Genomic DNA, 12,922 nt, shown 5'->3' on the forward strand with positions numbered 1-12,922 from the left:
TCATCAAGCTTGCTATTACTAAAGAGAGAAGGACAGCCATATAGGAATCCTCCCAGGTGTGCCTCTCACTGAGGGTATAGTTGTAGCCCTAGTGTCATCTTCTTAACCATACAGGGAAAAATGTTAAATTTGGCTTACAAAGTTCCCTAGAGCCTCAGCAAAGAAAAGTTATTCATACTGATTTTTTGTTATTTTCCTCTTGATGTGTGATGGTCAATTTGTAGGTCATAAATCTACTATTGATCCAGGAAAATATAGTAGGACATGGAAAAGTGTTTTAGAAAAAAGGCAGAGAATTAAACGGAAGTGGATATTTGAGAATGCTGTATGAAGTATTTAACTCTGAAAAGAGAATAGCATTTGTGTCACATGTTCCCAAGGCTGAGATGTAAGGTATAATTTATTCCTCAGTATAGATTTTAGATATATGCTAAAACCTGTTGTTCCAAGAACATAGACTTAAATCATTGGTGCATTTGTTATATAGACTGTTAAGTAAATGAATTTCTTCTTTTATATGAAATGGTATAAAATATTTCAACAGTGATATAGGCAAGAAACAGGAAGCTTTGAGATCTTTTTCTCCAATAAGAGAGTAAGCTTTGTGGTTTATGATTACTCTGATGGTTTTAGGTATGATAGAATAGTGGAGTAGTCTTGAATTGAAGACAGCAAAATGAGGCTCATCTCATGCTTTATAATTAAGATGAGATACAGAGTTGAGGGAAGATGCATGAAAAAGTGATATAGCAATGATGGCAACGATAATTAACATGTTGATGGAGATGGATAGCTTTTATGGAGAATGTATGAGATGTCAGTAGATGCTTTAAACTCATTATGGTTGTTACTACACTTAAACCTCACATTAACCCATGAGACCATCAATTAAAACTGGAAAATAAGTACAGGGTGAAGTTAGAGGAAATAATTAAGGTATCTTCAAACCCATTCCTGGAGATACTTGGGAAGATGTAAGAAAGGTGATCAATGCTTTCTGCAAGGTTAGAGAAGAGTAAAGAGGACATTTAACTTTAAAGATGTATACTCAGGCATACATTCATTTCTGACAGAATTACTGGTGTATTGTGCCCTGTCCCTAGTATTCTAGTTCCATAAGCAAATGATCCATAACCCTGTCTTATGGGAAGTCATGATCCTCTGTGGGAGGACCAAGGAAATGGTGGTGGACACAAAGAAGGTGCCATTAGTTCTAGAACTCCTATACTAGAGTCCTTCTTTGAGACCTTCCAAGCAAAGAAGTCATACATATTTAGCATTACTTGACTCCTATTGGCATTTCTAGCAGACTGTGGAGTCTGCTTCCTGTTTCAGCTTGACTGTGATGCACACCAAAAATTTCAACAAACAGATCTAGCACATTACACCTGGACATTTCCAGTAAGGATAGCACAAAGACGGGACAGCAACCCTTGCTATCCAAGTTACTATTTGACAACCTAAACTTGCAGTTCATGTCTCCCAGGTAATTTAACTTTCTAAATCAACACTTAAGTCACAAACTGAAGGTGGCTGCTAGATTCTTAGGCTACCAAGAATATACATTTTTGTTTTTTCATTGAGTTGTTTATTTGGGTTTTTATGATGGCATAATGACAAGTGCCTGCTTTATAAAGAGGCCATGTAATTGAGCAATTTTGAGGTATCAGGTTACTCTTAAAAATAAAGCAGGAAGGTTTTTTATTAGACTATTGCCTGCAGTTTCTTTTTAAAATATATTTTTATTTTTTATTGATTATTTTATTTATTTACATTTTAAGTGTTATCCATCTTCCCTGTTTCCCCTCCACAGACTACCTATCCCTTCCTCCATCCACCCAGCCTCACCACCAGTACCCAGGGTGAGCCATGGCTCCAGATGCATATATTGCAGAGGATGGCCTCGTTGGCTATCATTGGGAGAGGAGACCTTTGGTCCTGTGGAGGCTCGATGGCCTATATTTTCTTAAATCATTAACTATTTAAAACAATTTTCAATACCCATAAACAAACTCTTTACCAATTCTCATATCAGAAATTAACAAGAAAGAAAAGCAATAAAAACATAAATTAAACAAACCAATTAAAGAAAATTAATATGTAATTTCTTTTTCTTGGATGATTTGGCTTTATAAACTTAAATATATTGAAGATAAGCACTCTACATATAATAGAATCTTATACTGATTGTGGGAAAAAATCCCTTGCTTCATTTTATTTTACTTTAAACTGTGCATCAGTATTTTTCTTCTATAAATAGCCAAATAGCCATTATTGTTATAATAAGATATTCTGTTGTTTATTAAGAGTTTAGATGCCTTGTACGAAGTAAGTGGTTTTATCATGCTACTTTCATACCAGTATATTACACACTGCAATCATACTTATCACATCTAGTATTTTCATTTTACTTTATTGTTTATTTATGTCCATGAGTATGCATGAGTGTATGCCAGTTGTATGCACATGCTCACTGAGGCCAGAACAGTGGTCAATAACCTTGAGGTGAAGTTAGGTGCAGTTGTGAGTCACCTGAACTCCAGTCCTCTGAAAAAGCAGTATGCATCCTTAGACACTGAGCCATCTCTCTAGATTTTATAATAACCTCTCAATTGTGATATGAAGTAAAATGCAGCCATACTTGCTATACCCGTTAACAAACATGGCTATTTTTCAATATAACTTTATTTACAAAGCCAAGCTCTTACTTACATTGGACTTTTGGTTAATTTGTTAACTCCTTCCCTTGAGCACTTCTATTACGAAGCTATCAAATATTCAGTAAACATAACACATTACCTGATATTTAAGTTCTTCCTGCTTGTGCTTCCTGGTTCTGTTAGTAAAGCTCATGCTATTTGTAGACTACTTAGTCTGATTTAAAAGATCCTGCAAATGCAGCAGTCTAAATAGTCAGAATCCCCCTAGGTCTGACAGGAAAAAATAACTCCTGATAAATATTATTATTCCTGCTGGTGTTCCCCTGATAATAATAATACAGCTTGTCATATAGATAGTAGATTCTTATACATATTTTGGTTCATTTTAAACTGTTGTCTACTATTTACTTACCTCTTTATTGTGCATCAATACAATATGTTTTAATTGCTTGAGTTTCATGATATACTTTAATACGTAAGCAAGAGTAACCTCTCTTAGCTTCATCAGTCATCACCTGATTATAGTCAATTAGTTGCTTAAATTATGTTCATTCTAATTTTGTTAAAGTATAAAATTTATATTGTTGCTCCTCTATGGAATAACATTCATTTTATTGATTACTAATAGCATAGTTGGTACCTTACATTATTGATCTTTTGCTTACGTGAAAAGCATGTCTGCCATTTCCTCCATTTTGATTTAGGAATTTGCTATGTAGCCCAAGCTGGTCTTGAACTCACAATCTTCCTCCCTCAGTGTTGGGATTACCAACCATAGCCAACACTCTAACTTCCATTCAGATCCAACTTAAACCCTATTGCCTTTCATTTTAATGATTACCTTGTATACTATTTCGGTTTGCTGACACTGGTGTAACAAATGATTCCGAACTTAAAAACCAACTTATTACATTGCAATGCTGGAAGTAAAACTCTGAAATGCACCTCAGTGTGCTAAAGTCAAGGTGTCAGGACTGTGTCCTTTTGGGGAACTTCAAAAAGAACATATTCCATTGACATTTTTTATCTCCCAGGGTCACATATATTCCTTTAATTATGGCCCCTTTGTCCCATCTTCAAAGCCAGCAACATTGCATCTCTCTGACCATCCTTACATCTACAACTACTCGTGTGATTAGTCTGGGACCTTTCAGACAATGTAGGATAATTGCTCTATCTCAGACAGTACTGTATCACATTTGCAAGATTCTTTCTGTCCTGTGAGCTGATGTGTTAATCAAAGGATTAAGATGTGGCTATCTTTGGAATGTCATTCTACAGACTGCGGATACACTTTAAATTAGTTACTGACCTCTCTCCTTTCATTAAACTCCATTCTAATATTAATTGAAGGAGACTTTGATTAACCAGGGCTAAGGAATTTAAAGTAAAAATGAAGTGTTTTTGTTCTAACCGTGCACAACTGCCAGGAAGCTTATGTTACATTCTAAATTCCCAGCTATAATTTCCATATGGACTTTCAACTGCCCTTAAGTCCAGCGTCATTGCTGGTCCAGTTCCCTTCTTCCATTTCTCTTCCTCAGACTTCTAAAACCTCTTACTCATCTTTGCTCCTAAATAAAACTGAACCCTAAATAAAAGTGAACAATTTGAACTGAAATTACATATGGTCCCCTCTAATCTTCTACCTCACCTGAATCCTTGCCCATATAACCAATGTCTAGTCATTATGGCCCAGACAAGGTGATATTCTCTACTGTCATTCATTCTAAGGAATTATCTCAGTGACTTCCAAATCCCCTCTCTTTGATGAATTTTGAAGCTGTATAGTATGCCAGAGTATCTGAATCCAGGAAGCCCCAATTCTCCACAAATCAGCCTACACAATCATCCCCAAGCGACAGGAAATGGAAATGTTAGTTTGATTGTTTTCGTTTCCAATGTGTCTCTTATCTTATCAAGAATAGTATCATTTCTCTAGGTTCTAGACCCTGGTTGTTGTACTTATCTCCCTCAGGGATATTACTTTCACAGTGACTCTGATTCTGTTTTAGATCTCCCACTTTGGAATTTTCATGGGGACTAAGTGGCCACAACCATCTTATAGCAGCTATCATAGCATGTGGCACTTGTCACACATTCAAACAAGCTCAATTGATAGTCCACATCTATAAATTACCTACTCCAAACAATGTTTCTAGAAATCCTAACCTTTTACACTTAGTTACAACTTCTTCTCTCTTCCATAAATAATAAAACTTACTTGTAAACCCTTAATTCCTATTTTGATAGAAAGTATGGAAATATCCCACATGGCCTGGCAAAATTTTGTAACAGCTTAGTATCATGAATCATTCCCGGAGGGGGGTTGGAACGACATAGTTATAGACAGAGCCTCTAGATGACAGTTTTATAGCAGTTCTATTTGGTAATGGTATTTACTTTAATGGCTTCTTTCAAAATCAGGAACAAACAGACACATCAAATTGACTAGATTTTAAAGTAATGCTATAAAGAATAATCTCTTTCCTGATAGCTTATCTCATGTGCATTAAATTCAAAGCCTTTTATCATGTTCTTCAGTATAAACTGCATTTGCTAAAATTTCCACTGTTTTTTTAGGAATGCAAAGAATGTTTGTGCTCATGAAAAAGCCTATTGATAGTACATAGGATACTTGTAAGCTAAGTGGGCAGGAAGGACAAACTTCCCCTATACCTTATCAATGAAAGACCAGGCAAGGCAGGAAAACATGGCTGTAAATGAAACAGTAGTGTGACATTATCATCTCTAGTACAGTTTTCAGCAAGAGCAGGCAAACTTCTTATCAGAACAGAGGGCATCAGTGTGTGAGATTCATATGAAATGTACTGACAGAGGATGGGAATGATGACTACAACTCTCATGGCAACCTGTGGTGGGGGGTGGTAAGAGAAAAGCCAAGCAAACATGGCTTCTGTTCCTGGCATCCACATTCTGCCCATCAGTAGCCACCCTCTATCTTGATTATGATCTCTATCACATGCCCCAAAGGAGTATCAGAGATTTTAGCCTAAGGAAAAATCAAAGCATGGCCCAGAGACTCACTATCCAAAGGCAAACTCTGTACTCTGAATTTTGTGCTACTGCTTGTAGAACCAAGAACAAACTTTCCTATCACAAAGGTGGATCGCCTAAGTGCAAATGTGTGGTAATGGAGGCATGATAAAATGTGTACCTAATTCTAGTCTTTGGACTCCTAAACTAGTACATCTAAGTCCAAAAGAACAAAACAAAAACAGAGCCCAAACCCATTCCCACTGTGAATGAAAGAATGTGAGCATATACTTGTGTGTAAGGTGAAATGGCTTAGCCTTGGTCCTTGAATATTTGGGACCTGATTACTATTGAGGAAGGTTACCATATGTATTCTAGGTGATTTGTCAGTATTTCTGACTTGAACCCACTTTATTTCAGTAGGACCTTCTCCCAAAGGATGACAGCCAAATGAATGGCCAGATATTGGCAGATGTCCTCTGAGAGATAGAAGGCATGATCAACGATCAACTCTACTTGAGAACCACATTACCTGCTCGCATATGTGTATGTGTGCTCACACCCATACATACACACATGTGATATATTGTGGCAGTTGATTTTCTGTCAATGTGTGGTTATAACTAAATATACCCTTTAAAAGTTATAAATATATGTGGTGTTATATGTTTTAGTCCATGGTCACTTGGATCCCCTGTTTCTGGACCTATTATGGGGCAGATTATGATAGAGCAAAACTGTATACTTTATGATGGCAAGGAGGTAGACTGTCAGAGAGGATCCCTTGCTTGGACCAGACTCAGTTTCTAGATGCATGCCCTAATAACCTACTTCTTCCCACTAAGTACCATCCTCTTAAGTTTTCACCACCTCCCAATAATCCACTCACTCAGGTATTTTGTTAGTGGGTTAAACTATTGATAAAAGTCAGAGGCCCTGGTATCCAATGGCATCCCTAAAGCTTTACCTCAGCAATATGCATAAAACCTTCAACATAGGAGCCTCTTAGGAATTTTGAGATAAAGTAAAATACACACATATTCATGTACTTATTATCTGATGAATGAATATTCATAACATGTCTACCTTCTAGACACTTGCCTTACCTCTTCTGTTTTCATTTTTTTTGTTTTTGTTTTAAATCCACTGGTTAAAACTCTTTCTGAGCAACTTTACTATAATTTTCACAATAAATTTCTGCATCAAGTTCCTTTTCTGCATCATGCAATTATAATAACTGCCTTTGTAGATACAGTAATCATTCAGAGACAGATTTCTATGCACTAAATAAATTCAAGCACCTCCCTCTCAGCCCTATAGAATCAGCCCTGTGTCAAAGTGCCAGGCAAGCAGGTGTGCCTTGACTCAAGTGTTACAGTAGCAAAACACTACCCAGACTGGCTACAGTCATGGCCATAACATTCCAGAGACTCTGTGTGTATGGGATCCAACTTGCAAGCTTAACAGATCTGAGACATTCTTCTTAGATATTTATTTTGAAATCAGATTAAGACAGACCCAGCTTTTCTTCCAACCCTTTTAACTGACCTCTCTATAAAACGTTTTTCTTGGTTGAAATGAAACCATGAAAACTTTTGAGATGTGCCTAGCTTTTCTCCACCCCCACCCCCACTTAACCTTCTTTTTAAAAATATTAGCTGGCATGTACATTGTCTTATTTAGACATGTCTTTCAAAATGGGGAGGGACGCCAGCTACCCACTAAGAAGCTATAGTTTCCATTCTGGGTTAATGCTAGGTGTGAGAACAATGTAGCCTGTGACTTTGGTAGAGCAGGTGGCTGGCAGACCCCCCACAGAAAGGCAGGACATGCAAACAGGGCCTTACCTTTGGGAATGGTGATCTGACAGCCCAGGTCACAGTCCTGCTGCAACTGATAAAAAGCCACTTCCTGCAGCCGTGCCCGCTCCAGCTCTGAGAGGCTTTGGATAGGGACAGATCTCAGGCGCACACTACGGCCAGACATGCTGTTCCAGGTGAAGTCACCCTGCAGGCAAGGGAAAAACAAGAAGCATTATACAGTTCACTCATTTGTCACAAACTTCCTTCTCTCTTAGGCAGAAACAGCAGTAAACAGATTTCACATTCATGTTCCACAGCTGCCTCTCTAGTCCAAATCCTGTCTTAGTTTGGCATGCATTTTCTTAGTCAATTGCAAAACTCAAAACATAACTTGACTTCTGGATCAAAAGTTCTTTCTCATCTGATGATGCATGCATAGGCCAAGGAAAACCATGTGGAAAGAGGTCACAAGGAACCTACTTCCTCTTACAGATACATACATACATACATATATAATATATATATATATACATACATATATATATACACATAGATAGATAGATAGATAGATAGATAGATAGATAGATAGATAGATAGATAGATGGATGGATAGATATAGATATATAAATGAAATGTACTTTTCATATATATTTTCATAACAGGAAAAACTGTGCACTACTTGCTATTGTGTGCATCTCATATAGGGAACAAATTTTTTTTGAGAGAGTACTATGTATCATTGTTTGTGCTATATGCCTTTTAGTTCATCTAGCAACTCATTGAAGTGTTCAGCATTTTTTATGGTATCAATGTAATTATAGCATTGAATAAATAATATTGCCAAATTATACTATATAACAATATAATTTTATTTACTATCCTGGGGGAATCTATTTCAGAAGTCTTTGAAGATACTAAAATACATATGCATTCACGACTTTTGTTTTAAAATCTTACCCTTATCACATAGCCTACAAATACCTTTGTATGCTTTGAATAATTCTAGATTTTTTATTACGAAGTACAATTTAGACACTGTGCAAATCATTGTTATAATGCAACATTTAGAGAATCATGGCAATGGAGAAAGATTTGTAAATGTTTAGTACAAATGTGAGATTTTTCATTTTAGAAAATGTTTGCTTCATGGTCAGTTTAGTCTGTGGATGTAGAACCCAACAGCAATGAACACTGGACATTATTTCAACAACGAGAACATACTTTAAATATTATTTTAGTATATACTTGAGGTTTATTGTATTGCTATGGCAACATAGTATCCACAATTATAATACGGTCTACAAGCAATTATGTACTAAATACAAAGCTGTATCATGGGGAAGTTGAATAATTTTCACCAGATCCTAAGGACCAAATTATATGTATGGTTCTAAACTCTTACATAATAGCAACTGTTCTACTTACAACCGTTTCATGAGCTGTTTCAACCAAGTAAGTATGAACAGATGATCAGTAACAAATCTTATTTATAGAGACATTTGCATTTAAAGTACTCTACATTAGTAGAGTGCTGTCGCCTCTCCTCACTGAAAGACTACTTCCCACTCCTATGAAACAATTCATCCTTTGCTTCTGAAGAGGTCATTCTACAAATCATAGACAACAGACACAATGCCATGGATTTGGAGTGGCAGCTTTCTCTCCACAATCGGCAGAGCTTTTGTTGGTGGTAGTGATCTTGACTCATATGGGCCAACATCCAGTGACTAATGAGTACAAATGTTCTCAGAAGGCTCTGGGGGTGTTGTGGGAAGAAGAGTGAGTTAAGAAATATACAGCAAGTGAGTAGGCTGCTGCCATTCTTGGCCAAGTGAAGATTTTTTTTTTCTTTCTTTTTTGGTCTAATAGAGAAGATCAAGTTTAAGTAGTTACGATTTGGTATTCAGGCCTTGGGTGTGCCCCTAATTCACAACCCAAGAGACTAGTATAGTACATGTTCTGGTGTCTGTGATTTGCATTTTCTCCTAGATGAGAAAAACTAAATATGTTTGTAACTTTAAATTTTGTTTCACGTTTGTTTATTTGAGGGTATGTGTGCAGACACATGTGTGTCACAGTACACGTGTGGAGATCAGTGGACAGCTTGTGACAATCAGTTGTTCTCTTGTGTTCTGGAGTTCCTGGAATTGAACTCATATCCCAGAAACTAGTTTGCTCACTGATCCATCTTGCTAGGCTGTTTATGTGTCCTAGATATGAGATTTGGATATCTAAGGAAGCTGGGTTTTATTATCTAAGTGTCAAAATAAAACTACATACCCTTTAAAAAAGAATTTAAAAAGGTATTGTGATCTTTAGAAAGAAATATGACAGTTGGAACGTTGTGCTGCTTGTCTGAATAAAGGCTACTATGGTAAGACACCAAGGTGGCTTATAAATAAATAGCAGAGATTTACTTCTAGCGGGACTGGAGGCCTAGGAGTCCAAGACCAGACTTGGTATGGTAAGAATTCTATTCATGTAGAATCAGTGATATCTGTGTTCTCCCATGGCAGAGGAACAAGGAATTTAGGGACCTTTTAAAAATAAAGACATAAATACTCCTTGAAAAAAAATAAAAGGGTTGAGGATTTAGCTCAGTGGTAGAGTGCTTGTCTAGCAAGCGCAAGGCCCTGGGTTCGCTCCCCAGCTCCGGAAAAAAAAGAAAAGAAAAGAAAAAAAAAAGGTGTTGTGTAGATGACTCTACTATCCTTTATCTGGGATTATCAACATCTTTTCATCAAGGGTCATAGAGTAAGTATTTCATGCTTTGTGGAGCATCTTGATTTTGTCTCAAAAAACCTAACTGGCTCTGGGACATTTAAGTAGCCATAGATAATTTATAAAAGAATGTGTTGTGGCACATCTCCATAAAACTTGATTTATAAAATTATATAGCTGGCTGCATTTGGCTAGTGGTCAACATACAGCCTTCCAATCTTAGAAATATAGTTAATGAATTAAATTACCTGATTCCTACAATAATATATTGGTTTAATTTACTCTATCCTCTTGGTTAATTCAAACAATATTCAATAGTACATATTACATAGTAAGCATTGTAGTAGGCTTGGGTTTATTCAGTTGACAGTACAGCCTTTGTCCTTAAAATGCTAACTTTCAGGTGGGAAGAATGCGGTCTAGAAACTACACAGATTGTGATGTTAGAAATAAGCATCAAATGCAATGGCTGCCTAGAAGACAAAATATTACCATCAGTCTGTAGATCGGGGAAGGCTTTGTAGAGAAGGTAATGTTTTGATGGAGACTTGAAAATTGACTAAGACGGATAAGGGTTTTCCTAGCACAAATGAGGAAACAAACTTATTCTATACATCTGGAATGATAGAAATAGCAGTGAGCGAAACCAAGCAGAAGTCTGGGCCAGGCTCTTTAAAGTTTTCTGTGTAAGCAACGCAAAGTAAATTTTCTTTTTTTCAATAGGTAAAGGCCAGTATATGAGGAACACTGACTAAAAGAGGAACACAATCAGACCTGAAAAGAAAAGAGGAGTGCTAAGAAGTGTCTTAAAGCATGCAGGTTGAGAACCTTGAAAATGAAGAGATAAGAGGAGGATACCCTGGGCTATGTAGACTCAATCTGAAAAAGACACACACACACACACACACACACACACACACACACACACACACACACTAGCATTTTGATTTAAACTTGGAAAGATATTTCAATGAGCCAAACAAAATTGTTAGTATATAAGGACTGAAAATGAGCATGATTATATGTGATCTGGGAAAACCTTTATCTATGGTATCCACATCTATGTATCATATCTCATTCCAAAAGTCAGTGTTAGCACAAAATTACAAAATCTTTCCCAGAAAGAACACTAAAGCCCACCAGCACAGTCCAGAGTGTGTTCTGGTGGCATCTCAATTACCAAATGTTTGTTCCAGGTCAGAATTTTTTCCTTAGTGACTGCATATATTGTAAATGAATAATTGACTCATTTTTTGACCCTTTCTTCTGAACCCAGTGTTTTGATTTATTAACATACCCCATTTTCAAAAGGATTTAAAATGTATACTTTAAATTTTATTCACTTTTATAAATTTAGGTACAATAAAAAGTGACCTAATGTCACAGTAGTATATTATAGTATAGATAAACCATAAAAGAATACAATACAGAGATCTGGGCATGGACTTAAATTTTCTATAAGTCATTTGACAATTACTGGAGACATTTTGATCATCCCCATTGAAGAGGAAGAAGGTGTGTGTGTGTGTGTGTGTGTGTGTGTGTGTGTGTGTGTGTGTGTGTGTTAGAGAGAACGCAATAGAAAGGAAGAGACTGGGGAGACAGAGACAGAGAGAGAGAGAGAGAGAAACAGAGACACAGAGACCGAGAGAGAACAGAGAAAGAGAGACAGAGACAGAGAGATCTGGAGGGGAAAGGCTGGAAACACTATGAAATGTCTTATAATGCATCAAACATTTCCCCACTGTAAATGTCTATCTGATTCAAAATGCTAATATTTCAAAGGACGTGCATCCCTGGCAGTGTATACATTAGATCTGCTGTTAAGTTCAAATTATAGAGAATCTCCTTAAAATGATGGTGTCAGGAAATCTTAACAATCATTTACATATTTCGTTCAATATAAGAGGCTATATATTTTATGAATATCATGTAGGATAATTTATGTAATACAACAAGCAAAATCATAGCAACTAGTTTTGAACCAGCTTCAAGAAATAGAAACGCCACAAAACAATTTATAAAAAAACAAAGTCTCAACAGAATCGAATTTTGATTAACTGGTGAGGAACTCACCAACCGTATTAACTAAAGAGATTTCTTTCTCATCAAAAGTGTATGTACCCACATTAAGTTAAAAGGATTAAAAGGTAAACCCCAAACCCAATATCTATGTTTTATTCAGAAGGTCATTATTTTCAGCTTATCTTTGCACCTTTACAGATTTGAGTTTTCCATGAAATAAAATTGATTGAAGTAATTTTGAGTTGAGCCTACAGCAAACTGTTTTCTTATATGTTTGGAGCTGGTCTCTAATTGGAGTATCTCTTTAACCACACCCAATGATAAACTGCCCAGACGAAGAGGGCCAGGAAGGGATTTATGTATTTATAATATTATAATTTTTGTCAAATTATTTTTTGTGGATCCAGCATGCCAGAATCATGGTGGGAAAACTATGGCTGTCAAACATACACGTTCTTTGACTTAAGGTGTATTTCAAAATTTAAGGTACCACACCTCTGGTCCAATTATATGGGAACTTTTTGACAAGACACTAAACATCTTTGAGCCTCAGCTTTCTCAGTAGTACATGAAGAAAAAGGAAAAATTAACTCTCAGGCATGTGTGGGTCATATAAGACAATGCAAATGAATTTCTTATGGAGGGCTTATTAGCTCCTGACAGGATGTGAATAAATGATAATTTAAGTTATAATTAATATTAATCATCACTCTAAAT

General features: G+C 36.3%; 1 protein-coding gene across 9 annotated transcripts in view; it reads right to left on the reverse strand.

Moving 5' to 3' along the window:
• Positions 1-12,922, reverse strand: part of Arhgap6 (Rho GTPase activating protein 6) — a 536,433-nt gene that overhangs the window by 79,195 nt on the left and 444,316 nt on the right. For all 9 annotated transcript variants that reach the window (XR_005498297.2, XR_005498298.2, XM_017602284.3 and 6 more), the window contains exon 2: positions 7,505-7,664. Coding sequence is in view for 7 of the 9 variants with exons in the window: in XM_017602284.3 (XP_017457773.1) it covers positions 7,505-7,664 (160 nt within the window). In the remaining 2 variants the exon portion in view is untranslated. The remainder of the gene's footprint in view (positions 1-7,504; positions 7,665-12,922) is intronic.

Source organism: Rattus norvegicus, chromosome X (assembly GCF_036323735.1).
Source record: "Rattus norvegicus strain BN/NHsdMcwi chromosome X, GRCr8, whole genome shotgun sequence".
Taxonomy (NCBI): domain Eukaryota; kingdom Metazoa; phylum Chordata; class Mammalia; order Rodentia; family Muridae; genus Rattus; species Rattus norvegicus.